At 53.9% G+C, this 15,929-nt stretch overlaps 5 protein-coding genes across 5 annotated transcripts; 2 read left to right on the top strand and 3 right to left on the bottom strand.

Moving 5' to 3' along the window:
* Positions 1 to 853: 853 nt before the first annotated feature.
* Positions 854 to 3,148, top strand: ACO1O0_003667 (uncharacterized protein; the record flags this gene model as incomplete). The annotated part of the gene is made up of 1 exon (XM_083193111.1): positions 854 to 3,148. One exon carries the CDS (start codon positions 854 to 856, stop codon positions 3,146 to 3,148), a length of 2,295 nt encoding a protein of 764 aa, XP_083052168.1.
* Positions 3,149 to 3,833: 685 nt separating this feature from the next.
* On the top strand, positions 3,834 to 5,150 carry ACO1O0_003666 (uncharacterized protein; the record flags this gene model as incomplete). The annotated part of the gene is given in 2 exon segments (XM_083193110.1): positions 3,834 to 4,070; positions 4,089 to 5,150. 2 exon segments carry the CDS (start codon positions 3,834 to 3,836, stop codon positions 5,148 to 5,150), a joined length of 1,299 nt encoding a protein of 432 aa, XP_083052167.1.
* Positions 5,151 to 6,076: 926 nt separating this feature from the next.
* Positions 6,077 to 7,733, bottom strand: ACO1O0_003665 (cytochrome P450; the record flags this gene model as incomplete). The annotated part of the gene is made up of 2 exons (XM_083193109.1): positions 6,077 to 7,142; positions 7,213 to 7,733. 2 exons carry the CDS (start codon positions 7,731 to 7,733, stop codon positions 6,077 to 6,079), a joined length of 1,587 nt encoding a protein of 528 aa, XP_083052166.1.
* Positions 7,734 to 11,507: 3,774 nt separating this feature from the next.
* On the bottom strand, positions 11,508 to 12,931 carry ACO1O0_003664 (MATE family efflux transporter; the record flags this gene model as incomplete). Its single annotated transcript, XM_083193108.1, has 5 exons — positions 11,508 to 11,595; positions 11,671 to 11,971; positions 12,071 to 12,319; positions 12,382 to 12,877; positions 12,923 to 12,931. The coding sequence occupies 5 exons, from the start codon at positions 12,929 to 12,931 to the stop codon at positions 11,508 to 11,510; spliced, it is 1,143 nt and encodes a 380-aa protein (XP_083052165.1).
* Positions 12,932 to 12,996: 65 nt separating this feature from the next.
* Positions 12,997 to 13,306, bottom strand: ACO1O0_003663 (uncharacterized protein; the record flags this gene model as incomplete). The annotated part of the gene is given in 2 exon segments (XM_083193107.1): positions 12,997 to 13,281; positions 13,298 to 13,306. 2 exon segments carry the CDS (start codon positions 13,304 to 13,306, stop codon positions 12,997 to 12,999), a joined length of 294 nt encoding a protein of 97 aa, XP_083052164.1.
* Positions 13,307 to 15,929: the final 2,623 nt, after the last annotated feature.

The raw sequence follows: 15,929 nt of genomic DNA, 5'->3' as shown, positions 1-15,929 counted from the left end.
AAATCGTATCAATGCGATGCGAGTTTAAACAGTCCGCAGTTATAAAACACTAGTAATGGCCGCTTGGCCAAGTCAGAAGTAGCGCTCGCAGTCAAAGATACTCGTACGGGAATGTGGTGTGACCAGCTCGTATCGCGAAAGGCTCTACGGATGCCCAGTTGAGGTCTAGGAGTCGTCTTGGCCTGAGCATTCGCTTGGGCCTACTGATTGGTGTCTAAACAAATGGAGTGGGGTGATAGGACATTAATGGGGCTTCTTCCAGGATCCTTAGCCGTTCTCTACCATAATCTCATGATATCCTCCAACAAATTGAGTCATTGGTGGCCACGGGCCGTGTTTCGGCAAGATAATAAGTGGAGTGTAGTACTGTAAACAAGCCTACATAGTAATGTGAGTACGAATAGGAATTATACTGCAGATAGTGCCAACAACGTTTACCGTCAACACCATGGTATGGTATGTGGGCTCTCAGGATGCGGCCCCCTGTCGGGCGACGTGCGATGCCTGAATAGCCGAGTCCAGACCCCAATGGCCCTGAATCGTACGGTTTGTGCCTGCAGATGTCCCATGCACAGGTGGGATCGCGTGGAAGTGGGCCATACTAGAACCGGGGGTACGATGCCGGACTTTTTTTGTCAACCCCCAGAGCCTACAAATGCCTACAACGACGCCTTGGAGCGATATATACTCTGTATGCGGACCGCCTAGGGCTTCTCCGTTGTCGTCGGTGCCTCGCTGATTTTCCCTGGTATTATTGCTGTCCGACCTCTTTTTTTCTTACTCCTCCCTCATCCCCTTATTCAATCCATGCGAGCCCCCTTCGTCCATCTGGCTTAGACCATCTACCAGCACCATGCCCGCGCCTTGGAAGCTGACCTTCCTCGCTGCGTCATGGCTGGCAACGGCGCCAGCGTCTGCCGTCGAGGTACCAGGAGTGTTCTGGAAGCCTGGGGTGGGAATGGCCTGGGTCGGGTCTAGCGTTGTGCCGTCCACAACAACACCGACATTGTCTGACCCAGCTGGGCCAACAACCCAAGGCACAACACTCGTCTCCTCAGATTACTCAGGTTCCTCTAGTTTGGCGACAGCAACATCTCACGATGACCAAGACACAGCGGGACCAAGCACAGTAGCATCATCGGGTACCGTCATAACGGGCACTGATGGCGCGGTGGTGACTTATGTGCCGACCCAAGACCCCTTGGAGACTGGTCAGACAGGAACTATCACCAAGACTGATGATGGAACTCCCATCGTTATATTCCCTGGGGGTTGGATGTGGACGCCAATTAACGTCCCTCCCACGCTCATCGAGCTGCCTCCGGCTCCAACTGATAGCCCGGACCTCGACCAGACACTTCCCCCTGACGCCAGTGTCGTAACTGGCACGGATGGTGCTGTCGTGACCTACGTTCCTACTAAAGACCCTGACAGAACCACCCAGACTGGAACTACGACTACAACCGATGACAGTGGCTTCCCTGTTGTCATCTTCCCTGGGGGCTGGATCTGGACGCCAATTAACGTCCCCCCCGCGGTCACTGCGCTGCCTCCGGCTCCAACTGGGAACCCCGACCTCGACCAGACGCCCCCCCTTGATGCCAGTATCGTAACTGGCACGGATGGCGCTGTTGTGACCTATGCCCCTACACAGGATCCTGATAGAACCACCCAGACTGGAACTACGACCACAACCGATGACAATGGCCTCCCTGTCGTCATCTTCCCTGGGGGTTGGATGTGGACGCCAATTGGCATCCCGCCCGTCGGCATCACCTTGCCTCCACCCCCAACGTTGAACCCCAAGCCCGGTGATGGTGACTCAGAAAAGCCCACAGAGGCGCAGCCCACCGCAACTGCGACTGAAGAGTGCAACATGACAGCTCCGCCAGAGTGCACCATGACCATCTCCTACATCTCTGACGGAACCAGCTACTCGAGCACCGAGTACGGATCATGCCCCCCCGTGACTGGCTGCGCCTCAGGAGAGCAGACCACCACCACGACTACCATTGACCCGGAAGTCACCGGTATCTGGGCCGAGTCACCGGAAGAGGAGTACCAGGACATCCCCGCGGAAGACGTCGACGAGGATACAGAACTCTACTTTGAGACCCTGTTCGACGAAGCGGACATCTCCATCAAAGACGAGCTCAACATGATCCAAAACATGGAAGCGGTCAACTGCACCGGCGAGTTGCCGGGGATCCCAGCCGAGTGCTTCCAGAGCGTCTACCCAGCCTTCTGCGAAGAGGTTAACCAAGATCAGACCAAGGCACTGTCTAAGATCTTCACGGCCAACGACGCGACCGCCAGTGATGGGAATCAGAGGCGTGCTTGGGCCGGCCGACCGCGGCTTCTCGAGAGGAGGCGCCTGTCTGCCCGGGATGAGGCCTGTAGTAGCTGGCTCTTCCAGTTTGACTGGAGCGGTGCCCAGGGCGAGTGCGACTCCAAGTGCAGCGACGCCATGGGCCTCCTGGGCGCGGCTTGCCTCGCGGACCAGACACACAACGAGGGCAGCATCGGGGTTGGATGTGGCACGTACAGGTTCGTTATCGGTACGGCCATGGCAACCAGCAGCACCACGATCCCACCCAGCAGCATCCCCACTCCATCCATCACCATCAAGACTTCAACGACAACCCAGCCGCCAGCAACAATTATCCCCGTCCCCAGTCCCGTCGCGTGCAATGAGGCTCAAGACTGCATACCGGCCATTGTCTGCTCACATGGAAACGTAAATGCCTGTCACGACGGCCAATGTGCCTGCGATGTCCCCTCCACCCCCCAGCCCTACTGCTACACCGACAACGACTGTGGGGATACAGCCTGTCCCGAGGGGCTGGTAGCCGCCTGCGCGAGCGGGTTGTTCTGCAACTGCGTCGAGCCTCAAGAGCCACCGACGGACCCGGCGCCCAAGCCCAATCCTGGTCAGCCAGCACCGGTGTCGCCCAAGCCTGACCCTGGCACTCAGCCTGAACAGCCGCAGCCGGAGCGACCCAAGCCTGACCCCGAGACTCAGCCTGAACTGCCACCGCCAGCGTCGCCCCAGCCTGACCCTGTGCCTGAGCTTCCGAACGGAGATGTGACCAGTGTTGATCTTCCGTACGAAGAGGTAGGCGGTGTTTATCTCCCTGGTGCCCTATGAGATCGGAAAGAGGTATTCGGGCTTTAAGTTCTGGTTTTCGATACTTATTATATCCATGAGCTGCAGAAGAACCGGCCGGGGACGGAGGCGATCAAGCGGAGGTGGGGCCGGGGGCGGGAGTCCCGGGACGCGGAGGGAGGTGGAAACGGAGGGCCGAGTTTTAGAGCCCGCCCCCGTGGGCCGGAGGAAAACAAAACACCCAAAAAAAAAAGTATCTGACAGCTGTCACTCGCTGATCCTCACTCACCAGTCACCGCAACTCCTCTTTTGCCTGTCAAATCATTGACCCTGTCCCTTCATTTGATCCATGCTCATCTCTTGAGCCAGTCCCACTTTCGATGCATCCATACCTAGGTTGCCGAAGCACCCGTGTAGGGATTTCGCAATTATCGGTGACGTGTGCGTGCTCTCCAATCTCCATCTACTCCGCACAGAATACTGAAAAGAGGGGTGAGGGAATGCTGATCAATTATGGTGCCATCGCGACTTGAAATTTGATTACATGGGAGGAAGGGATTAAAGAGGGGGGGGAGCAGTCAATTGCGAAGCTTGATTGGAAGATTCCTGGCAGTAATGCGAATACTTAATGGCCTTGGTTCCCTACCTTTGGGAGTCTTGAATTCATTGACTCGGACGATACCTGTCAGCAACATATCTGACGTCGGCAAGGCGCAGCTTTTCAAGGATGCATCTATCATTCCTGGCACCGTTGGCAGTGGCGGGCACGGCCTTTGCTGCCAACCCCCTTGCCACAGAAGAGCAGCGTGCTCTAGATATTCTGGCCACCGAGATCAACTTGGGAGACGACTTTCAGTTCCTCCGAGAAGCAGCTCGTACGACTATCAGAGCCACGCTTAAACTCTACGGTAAAACCATTGATAAGCAAGTCAGCGACGACATTGACCTGGCCGCCGACGAACTGGTATTCAGTTCCATCCAGAAAGCCGTCAACAGCGACCCGGCGAACCCCAAGGTGTACTGGACTGATGCCGCACCGCGGAACCAGGAATGGTTTGGTCTCTCCGTGCCTGGCGGCCGGTACTCGTACGACAACACGGATTGCATCTACCGGACTATCCCTATAAGCCATAAATATGATTATCTCATTCATGGCAAAAGGACATCTGCCGGGCCGGCCGACGTGACCTTCTCACTCATCAGCAATCCTAATTCGCAGGGAACCGTGGCAGCATTGACAGGCGATGATCTCGTTGTGGACAGCGACGGGTCCTTCACCATCAAAATAAGCGCCAAGGAATCCAACGAGACAAACTTCATCCAGAGCGACTGGAGCGTTGTCCAATTGTTCGTGCGGAACAACCTGGGAGACTGGAACCAAGAGACGCCCGACGACATCACCGTGGAAGTTGTCGGAGCGGATGACGCGGAGCCTGTTTCGAAAGACAAAATCATCAGTCGATCCAAGACGAACCTGGCCGAGTCGACCTTCTTCTACGGATTCGGTGCCCTAAATATCAAGACATTGTTCCTTCGCCGTGTCAACACTTTGGACAACCCCACCCAGTCAGCGACACTCGGCACCCTGACGACCCAGGCGAGCTCCTTTGGACATTTCGACCTCGCCGATGACGAGTCACTAGTCGTAACCTTCGCCCCCGGAAAGTCGACATACTGGGTGCTGCCCGTGTATTCCCTCGGCATGATCACCAACTCCCCGTGGAGCGACATTGTGAGCTTCAACAACAAGCAGGCCACGGTGAACAGCAACGGCACCTACACGTTTGTGGTTTCCAAAAAGGACCCGGGTGTATATAATTGGCTCAGCACGTCGAACCATACTCAAGGGACCATCATGGGCCGTTGGCAGGGTCTGCCGACGGATGGCGATACGGACAACGGCATTGAGGTCATCTCGAGCGTCGTTGCGCTTGACGCCCTTGGTGATGTCCTACCGGCGGAGACGCGGTATGTTACCCCCGAGGAGCGGGAGGAGCAGCTGAAGGAAAGGATTGAAGGATATGACCGGATTCATCAGCAATAATGAGATAGGCTTCCGGGGTAGTCTAGGTAGTCAGGCATTTGTCACCTTGAGAATGTCAATTCATGTTCCACAAATCCCTTGTTCTTTCTGCATATGACCACATGTACCTACTCACTACGGCAGTTTGATCTATGTGCTACTTCTTTGGGAGGGATGATCTTCAACATCGCCCATAGACTCTGTTCTTACCACGTTACTAAAATAGGTTCTTTTAAGCTGTCTACTTGTGAGGATCACTACAGTGAGCGGTGCCCGCTCAATTGTGAAACGATAACTCGGGATCATTGAAATCAGCATGCTTTTTAAGATACCGTGAGCGTAACTTCTTTCAGGCACCATCACTAAATCCGTCAATCAAAATGCGGAGAGAGCGAAGTACATACGTGAGAGGGCGGCGTACATAACCGACAATAGTGATATTTGATCCAACAATGTGGCAGCCATAACACAGTGTCAAGTCCCATAATTTCCCCCATCACGGGGCCTCCCTCACAGGAGCACTCTGAAATATTTGAGATCGCTGATATTAGATCCAATGAGGTTATCTTCCGGGCTAGGATCTAGTAGCGGTTAGAAGAGGTTTCCCCTGGTCGAAATCATTGTCTGGTAGTGAAGGTGTTTCAGAGTAGACATGCCCAAGCACCCCTAACTGGTGAGCCATCGCTGTCGTGGGAGGTTCAGGTGCATCCCTTCCTGCAGTCACTAATATTGAGGAGCAACCAAGTTCTCGATCGGCCTACCAATATTCAACGTTGTAGCCTTGGGAGATTTGGAGTTTGATGGCACTACGCAGACGGCTGCGATAAAAATACCTTGATGCCGCAGTCGCCGCATCATGAGAATTGGGGAGCAATGTTGTTGTGAAAGCAAGTACACATTTCCATTCATCTGAATCATTCTACCGTGTTGACGTATCACCTCGACCATCAGTCTATCCCGTTATTCAGGAGACTAGCATCGCTTGTCTCCCAAGGTCGCTCCGCCTCGACTCGCCTAATCAGGTCAGCGTGCTTCTTGCCCCTGGACGTTATATTAAACTCGAACTCGGTCGGATAACTGAGCACCCCGGGTTTTGGCTTGATATCCACATCAATTTCCTTCCCGTCCTTGCCAACCGCCTTGCGAATGTTGAATGTAGCCAGTGTTTGTGCAATGTTGAGGAACAGGCTCGAGTCGGCAAAGAATCTGCCAGGGCATATCCTCCTTCCGTAGCCAAAGGCATGGAGCTTCGGATCGGGTTCCTTACGGCTGAGGTACCGCTCGGGGTCAAATAAATCCGGATTGGTATAGACCTCAGGGTCGTGGAGGAACCAGTAGACGGCCGGGAGGAGCATTGCGCCCTTGGGTATGGTCATGCCGTTATAGTCGACATCAGCATCGGCCGTGTGAGGGAACCCCATGGGTGAAATGGGCCACCACCTCAGGGCTTCCATGGCAATGGCGTCAACGTAGGGTAGTTTGTCCCTGTCCTCAGAGGTGGGCAGGCGATTTGTGCCAATAACACGGTCAATCTCCTCCTGGGCCTTGCGTTGAACGTTGGGAAACATAATCATTGCTGCCGTGAAAGCAGTGAGAGTAATCACTGTCGTGTCGGCGGCAGCACCGTAGAGACTGGCCGCTGACCATATGATGGCATTCTCATCTTCGCTGCCCACTCCTCCATCCTCGCCCTCGAACTGCTGGAGAAGCTTCGATACGTAGGACGGCCGGTTGCCCGAGGCAGCCATCTGACGCTTGACGAACCGGTATGGGATGAGGGCCGAGTCGTGTATCGACTTTTTCCACTTGCGAGCCGTCTTCTTGAATGTGGCACCAGGGAAACCTTCCGGTAGGTGCTGGAGAGCGGGAATGATGTCAACCGCCCAGGCCATGGGAACGGCCGCGAGCGAAAATTCCGTCATCATCTTGTCGATGAGGTTGACCAAGGCGTCGGGCTTGTGTGGCTCCACAGCGTACCCGTACGCCATTTTCAGGACGGTGGCTGCAGCGGTTCTGTTTGTACAATCAGGGTCAGTCCATTGCCCCCTTCCCTGTGTTATAGTGACAAGGAATTGGAGCTCACTTCTTGTAGTGCTGCAACAGATTTTCAGGTTCTTTCAGCATCCGCACAAGCTGGCGGTTCACCTCAATCTCTTGTGCATCTTGAAATTGAGCCGCCGTCTTTATAGTTCCTAGCTCCTGGTGTAGTAGCTTGCGATAGAGACGGAATGTGTTGGTATATCCCTGGCAGAGGGCGATGCGTTCGTAGCCGCACAGATTGTTGGCAAAAGTCATGGTAGGCCGTCCGGAGGTCTTGCTGGCGGTCAGCTCTAGCAGTTCATGCGCTATCTTGGTATCGTGGATGATGACGAGCGTCATCCCCATGACAGTGACAGAGCTGATGGGTCCATAGACATCTTTGTGCTTCAGCCAGTGCTGGAATTCAGGAACACCATTTGGGGGGAAATCGCGGGCATTCCCTAGGACGGGGAGCGGCTTAGGCCCAGGGGGAAGGTTATGACGGCTAGTTTGACTAGAAGAGTATCGGTACACAAAGTAGCCGACGAGGGCAAAGAGGCCCCAGGATAAGAATGAAATCGTCATGTTGTCTACCTCAAGTCTACCTTGTGGGCGATTGGAAGCCGGCTAGCTGTTGCTCGCCAGCTCGTAGAGATGACGGGTCGATAATCATTAGTGGATGGCGGTGCTGGCTTTGTTAAATGGAAGGCTCCGGGCTCCAGGGATTTCAGATTGTTAGTTGGGACAGTTGAATGCAGGGAATCAGGGATCTCCAGCACAAGGGGTCCAGGACTCGTACGAGGGGTCTGATTGCCCGAGTGCTCGGGCAACGCAGGGTGCTTACTACTCAGAAGACCCTGAAACCAAGCTTCTGTCATGGTTCCATGTCATTTTTCCCAGGCAACATAAGCCGATAAGAATCAATTCCGCGTCCCGGGAATAGCTAGCACCACCATGAGCCTTCATCAACAGCTGTGGTATTCATGGCCAGTTAGCTATGTCCAGGCAAGCAGAAACCGACAGGCTGGGAGGGAGCCCCTTTAATTATCTCGGCCTCTTTAGCGAGCATTGATAAAAGCCTCGTATAAAGAAGCCAAGGGCCCAAGATTCTAAGAGGGGCCCTATATCCGGGCAAGGCTGTTTCCTGATTCCGCTTAGCACCACCTGCGAGTATGAGGTGTGCTGCAGGAGGTGAGCGCGCCAATATCCACGCGCGAAGATACGTCGCATTTCTTCATCAAGCCACGAATAGGCTGATTGGTGGGAAAGAATATGTCGCACTGGCCAAGTATCACCTCACCTTAAGCTCGTTGGGGGTCAGAGCGCAGCGAGGACATAAGGGAGGGCACCCGTCGGCGCAGCCTGAAGCGTTGGTTTCCGAGGTATGGATTCCCCTTGTTTATCTTGCTGTATAGTAATTGGATGGCGCATTAACAAGTTGCCATCGGACAAATACTGCTGGCCTGAGCCGTGACCGTTGAAGCATGCAGAGGGTTGGGGCTCCGAGGCATGTGAGACATACAGGAGTCCAAGACTCTAGGCATTGGATGGATCTACAGATACCCTGTACTTTTAACAGGTAAATAAATCCCCGAGGGTAAGATCCCCACGGAAGCGATCCATACGGAAAGTCAATCCACTTCTTAGGCTTCTTCACGGCGATGGAAGCGGCCCACCAACAGATGATCAGATTTGCCCGGTCCCGACCGATCGGCAGGCCAACCGTCGCATTACCCCTGTTACCCTGCAGTACTCGACTCCTCATCCACGTCCACCAGTAGTAACCGCAGTCATGGCTGCAATCATGTCCTTGGTTGAATGCTGTGACATGTGCCCCTGACTTCTAAGGAGCTCCAACCCCTATCTGCCTCCGTGACTTCTCTACAGATATCGCTACCCCCGGTAGTCCTGTCTCACCTCTAGTCTGCACCTGTTTTGAACAAGTGTTCGGCCTTCGTACACTGGCCTCTACGAGTGACGCAACACTACTGCCACCAGTTACATCGGACAGATTTAGTGATGGTTGCGTTGTAATACCTGCGTAGTCACTTATCCCTGCAGTGCAGGTTTCTCGCATATTAATCATAGGCCCAATTCACCCAAGTGGCTGTCGGGACAAGAACACCTCGGATCTCCCATCCCCCCCGGGGGTTTCCCTGTCCTACTTTGTACTCGTAACCGAGGAAAAAACTTCACAAAGCAGTGCACTGGCGGGTGTTTCTTTCCTGGTTATCAACAATACTTCTCTCCCTCTCTGTGAACTTACTCGTCCCAAATGTGCCGTCGCTTTGTTCAGCCCTCAATCGCCATCGCGAGACAGGCGCCTTGTCGGCAAGTGGCCATTCAAGGCCGAGCTGCCTGATACCTATTAAACCACTGCATTCTGCATCCAATAGCGATTGTCATATATAACGCCTTCGATCCGAGCTGCGGGTGGCTCCTTAGAGCCCCTCGTCTACGCTGGCGGGATCATGGCCGCAATGCCAACGGAAGAGGAGATGGCGTATATGCAGGAGCACATTCACGACACGCTCGTCCCCAATGTCATTGCCAGCTGCGCCGTCTCTTCTGGGTTTGCCGTCGTAATTGCCGCACTGCGCGTCTATGTGCGATACACCACCATCAAGAAACTCATCCTTAGCGACTATCTGATGATTACCTCAGTGGTTAGTACTTCGATCCTCGATGGCTAGAAAATTAAAGTCAACCCGGTTTGGAGAAACATGAACTAAAATGCGACTTGTGCGCACTTAGGTATTCTTTGTGGCTTTCTGTACTATCTTTGGGTTGTCAACACGATATGGTGCTGGGCGACACGGCATCCTCATCACAGATCCAGCCGACATGCGCATGTTAGGAATTGTACGTTCAGCCCAATATCCTGTCCCGAGTCCCTTCTCAACTCCAGTGGGTGAACCTGTCAATTATGGGAAGTAGCCAGCAAAATCAAAGAGGACGTAATAGCCCTTGTGGCGAATGATGCTAATTCCACATTCTCGGCACAGCTCAACATGCTCAACCCGATTCTCTACGGAATAGCCACAGCATTCGTGAAGGCTAGCATCCTCTCTCTATACATTAACATTTTCCCACAAAAGGTATTCGTCCGCTGGGTGTACGCAATTACAACCTTGAATTTCCTCGGCGCCGTCGTCATTGTGCTAGTGACCTGCCTCCAATGCCGTCCAATCGAAGCGCTATGGGGTGCAGCGACGGGAACCTGTATCGACTTCAGCATCTTCAGCTTGTTCAACACATCCTACAATTTCGTCCTGGACGTGGCCATCCTTGCGTCACCCCTTCCGTTGGTTAGGAAGCTCAACCTATCCAGGCGCAAGCGGGTTGTGTTGACCATTTACTTTGGCTTGGGTGGAGGGTGAGTTTCCACCCTTGGAGCCGTCCCCAATTGAGCAACTAGATGAGTCTGCATGTGCTAATACGGAGGTCGTGCATAGGGCCTGCGTTGTAGCTGCCATCCGCCTTCCATACGCCCGGAAAGTCGGTGGCACATCCAACCCGAGCTGTAAGCCAGACTTATTCCTCGTTGCCAACGATACGGTACCTGTAATCCTAATGCTGACTGGGTATTCTTAGGGGATATGATACCGGGAGGCATGCTGTGTGTCGCCGAGGTTGTCGTTGCGATCCTCTGCTCCTCGCTGCCCATCTACCGCCCGCTTCTTGGCCGCATCCCCGGCCTGGGCTCCGCGATTGCCCTCTCTAGCTATAAAGGCAGTGGAAATGGCGGGACTTCCAGCAACTTGGGGAACAGGCGGGTTTCGTATAGCGTAGGAAGCACCCTTATCACGGCTGGCGGTTCCCGGGGTCCGCATCGCCAAGGCGTCGCCGTCACGGAGGACGTGAACATGACGAGACATGCATATGTAGATGGAAAGTGGGCACGCGTGTACGACGACGACGACGACGAGACACGGCTGGTATCTATGCGGCGATGAGATGGGAGACTGTAGGATAGAAGATGGAGGGTTCTTGATAATAAAAGGATTCCATGTTCGTAATATGTTACAGGATCCATTAGAATATGAGGCAACATACAAATAGGCTTGGAATAAGTGGCCATGCGGATGCCATTTTCTGCACTGAATATAGCCCCTTGATGTGAGAATTAATATCATGGATACATATTATAGTATTACTCATTATATTATATCGTCTGTAAACGCCGTCAAGCCTATGGCTCTCGTCAACAATATTAAAGACTTCCCGACTTTCCCTCGTAGTTCGATCAACACTAGTAATCCTTTTTTTGAACTCCTTTCAAGGCATGCCATCAAATCATCAACTAACACGAAAAATAAACGCCAAAAAATGCTTGCCTTAGTAGGTGTTTCCATCCCATTAGTCGCTCTCATTCCTGAGCATGGCTTTCTCGACCACCTCACCCCAATCCGAACGGAAGAACCACCAGAACTCGAATGCAGCAACCCTGTTGCAAATATTAGCCTCCACTTAGGTCGCGACTTAGAGGTTCCTAGGAATATCCGGAGCAAAATCAACTCACAGAAACAGACCTGCCGCAAACCCCACCCAGAGCCCCTGGATCTCCCAGTCGAGATAGAACGCGGTGCTCAGGGAGATTGGAATAGCAACCAGATAGTATGCACCAATGTTGAAGTACCCAGCCAGCTCCTGCCTCCCGATACCCCTGAGGAGACCATGAGACGTGACGGCCGACGCGTCAAATATTTGCATGCATGTCGCGATGGGAAGCACGGCGATGATGATCCTGGCGACGTCGGGATCGCGGGTGAAGAGGACCGGCAGCCTTTCGCGCAGCGCCGTCTGAACGACAACGATGAAAGCTAGTAGGATTCCCGAAAGCACAAGGGTCTGGGAGGAGCACGGTCATGTTAGCGACTTTCGATGGAGGCCCTGTCATGCAGAAAACAGAATCAGATTACGAACCACTTTAGCAGACATCCTGGCCGCATTAATGGCCCCAGCGCCGACCCAGTTGGCGACCCGAGTCGAGGCGGCGACAGAGGTCGGGAGGAACACGTTGTAAGTGATGGTGACGATGGTTACCACAGCGCTCTGGGCTGCTAGCTCAGTTGACCCGAACTGAGCAGATGCCAGCGTGAGGACCTCCACCACTGAGAACTCAGCCATGTTCATCAGCATGCCAGGCAACGACAGTCGGACCATGGGGCCTTGGTTACCGTTAGTATCCTTGCTCGCAAGGGTGTTGCCGGAGACAGCTGTTTCCACTTACCCCAGTTCGTAAACGCCCTCTTTGAGAACCCGCCCCAGCATTGCGACCCGTCAATCAGCCAGACGTACAGGAACAGCAGCACGGGCATCAGGTTCTCGCTGATGGTGATGGCGATGGGTGCGCCCACGAAGCCCCAGTTTAGACGCCAGACCAGGAACCACATGAGTACCGCATTGAGCGGCGCCCCGATGAGCAGGACGAGTGTCGTCGCACCAAACATGCCCTGGGCCTGGACGTATCGCTTGCCGCACTCGAACAGCACAAACGCCGGAATACGGAGGCTCATGATCCGCAGGTACAGCCCCGTGAGCGCTACGACCTCCGGGTCCGGCAGGATGAGCATGAGCAGGCCCTCGGCGTACCACCACATGACCATCATGGGCACCATGAGGGGCACCATGAACATGACCATGCGCTGCGTGTACAGGCCGACCATGTGCTTGTTCCCCGAGCCGTATGCCTGGGCGGCCAGAGTGTCCAGGCCCGTGGCGAGGCCCTGGATCAGGTTGTTACCCAATATACTAGCCGTTACGGTTCCCACTACAGCCATCGTGTTAGTATTACATCCGGAGTCCAGTATCCTCCCTCCCTCTTGGTAGCTTCCGCAGTGGCATGTCACTCACAGCTGACGGCGCCGAGCTCCGTGGGCCCGATCCTGCCAACGGCAAATACACTGACGAGATGGATGGAGCGCTGCAGGAGATATGTCACGATGAGCGGCGCAGACCACCTCGCGATGGTCTTGGCCTCGCCATACCAAGTTGGCCTGCGCTCCGCGAGACTGTCCACATCGTGCGCCTCGGTCACCGACTCCTCGTCAAACAGGGAGGCAGCCGGGCTCGAAATAGTGGAAAATGACACCTGGCTCTTGAACATCTGGCTCTTTAGGAGCGGCGATGTCTCCGAGTAGGTGTACCTGCCCCATGGCGTCCCCTCGGCGGTCTCCGGTGATATGAGCATGTTGGTGTCGAAAACGCCTCTGTACGGGGTCGCAAGGACTTCCAAGGGGCGGTCGTGAAGGTACCCGTAATGGATTGGCATCGGTCCAGTGCAGGCCAACAATTTCCACTTGTGGATGGGCCTTAGGGCTGCGCCGTTTTGGTTCGTATGGTAGTCTCGGGGTCGCGAGTCATGTGGTTGTGTCGCTGGGTTAAAACAATCTACCGCGGGTCCAGGAAGGTCGTCGTTCGCCTGACGTCGAAGTCCATGGTCGCTCAAAAGTCGGGCTTTGTATAAAGGATACGGTCGGATATCTATTACTCTAAAAAGTCTTGGACGACAAGAAATTGTTTCGTCCCTACCGATACGGATCGGCCGAGGGAAGGTTGGTGGTGTACCCGAAACAGAGATCTGCCCGCCGTCACAGTCAGCTTGACATAGTGCAAGCTGAGGAACCGTGCCACCAGACGAACCAAATGAGACAAAAGGGAACGTTGAATTGTTGATTAGTTACCTGAAGAGCTGGGTTGGCTCGCCTAGCGACTGCCAAAGCCCACAACGCCAAGAATGTGGACAAAGCCTGGCCAACTGATGCTGCTCTCGAGTCTAGAAATGTGCGGCTAACTGCGGGATTTCAAATCAAAAGGACCATTGACGAGCATAGTTGACCTAATTGTTGGGCGCTGTGTTCTGCCCGGCAAGTGTGCTTAGCATCCGGCCGGACAGGCATGTTAATGTCTAGTTATGAAATTCACAACTGCCTATAATAAGGCCCGAAGGTCTACCATCTACGGAATAACACTAGTATTATTACACGGGTAGTGCTTGAATCGATACCCACCAAAGAATGCATGTTCAGAGTGTTTAAAATGCGGTCCACCCGCATGGCTACAGATGTTCAACATCGAATTTCCCATATTAGGAGCCGTGACGTTCTGTTGGAACCAAAGGGTCTCGCAGTGCATGAACACGTCTGAGATGGTCCCAACCAGCTGGCAATACCCTTATCGATATATTTTGTTTCTCTTTTCGATCAGAGTGCATCGGATCTGCTCCTTATTCGTAGCGTTTGCGACCTAACAAAGTAGACGCGGGCACAAATTGTTCTAGCCCTGCAGATAAGTTGCAGACCAGGCGCACTTTGATGCCCAACACTGGCCAATGAAAGCATGATAGGCTCTCCGATGCGATGCCACAATCTTCGTTGCATAAAATGTGGGAACCATCGGACTTGTTGTCGCGACGACTATTCTCACTTGTACGTAGGTAGGTAGGTAGAACTTCCCAATCGTCAACTCTCGATGGCTGTGTCTCGGGCAAACCGGGATCAGACAGTTTACCCCCCGGCTCAACTTCCCGGCGTCATGCATGGAAGTGGCACTGACGATGGTGTCCCCTACGGATAGAGGGCACTGAGATTGAAACAGAGCGTAAATCAGCCTAATGAGGGTGGAAGAGGTTCAAGGCAGGCAGCTGTGCTGGCGTTTGGACACGAGAATTCGCGTCCGGTCCGATGTCTGCCATCGCGACATCTCACCGCTTCCCCTCAGCTGGGGACTAACACTTGCCGCCATGGTGCCGCCGTTAGACATGCATGCAGCATGAGGCCGCCCGGACTCTCCAGATCCTTGACTACCAGTACCACAGTGGGGTGCTCGAGACATGAATGCAGCCATATGGGGACGTGTCTCACTCAGGCGCTTGGTCGTGTTTTAGCCCTGCAATGCATAAAGAACCATTACTCGTAGGCGGTGCGTCTTGCCGGACACTAGCACACCCGGGCCAGCTGCCAGACCTTTCCGCAAGGGGAAAGAGAGCAACGCTGGGCCCTGCTGAAGATTCCCGTGGCTTTCAATTATCTGATCGGCCTGCATTATAAGTGAGCTGGGAGGCATGTACGGATAGGTACATCGTGTATGTACACCATGCACGCACGGCAGAGATAGCGCCAGTACGGTGGGCATGGCCACTAGTAGGAGTACGAGCACAACATGGCGGAAGATCTTACTTCGTAGCTTCTGTTCCTTGTGCCGATTGCTGAGCCGCTACTATTACTATTGGTACTCGTACGTCAAGACCGGGAGGGGAGAGCTCACAGCGTGGATGGTTGTTGTTGACGACTTGACAAGGGTCCTGGAGAGACCTTGGAGCCGCACTAATGTCTCATCAACAATTCGCCAGGTACGAGTACGAGTACGTACGTACATCATGCTTAAAAAAAGGTGCGGGGAGTTTACTGGTAGATAATACTCCGTAGCATTCGCTGTAATAAATTACTTTGTACCTTGCTAGTCAGCCTGGAAACACCAGGATAGAAACATGAAATTCGCCAGACGTCAGATCAGATGTTCCAATGCATAATGCACAGCTAGGTCCGGACTGACTGGTTTGTCTAGGTCAGAAGGTCTCTGCCTCTCCGCCTTCGAAGGAGGCGATATGCCCCCGATGGTCGGCGACAACCAAGTGAGGAGGCACATTGAGAGCGGGCTCCCGAGCCAACTAGTTAGTCGCCCTTGGTGGGTGCCGGTCATGGCAAAAAAGCGACGCTTCACGTCACAACCGCGTGGCGACGTAGGAATTGACTCCCACGGCTTCTCTAATGTTTTCCA

The sequence above is a fragment of the Amphichorda felina genome (assembly GCF_050947745.1).
Source record: "Amphichorda felina strain 45539 chromosome Unknown scaffold_3, whole genome shotgun sequence".
NCBI classification, from domain to species: Eukaryota; Fungi; Ascomycota; class Sordariomycetes; order Hypocreales; family Bionectriaceae; genus Amphichorda; species Amphichorda felina.
The sequence above is the reverse complement of the archived record's forward strand: the minus strand, read 5'-3'. Positions and strand labels throughout refer to the sequence as shown.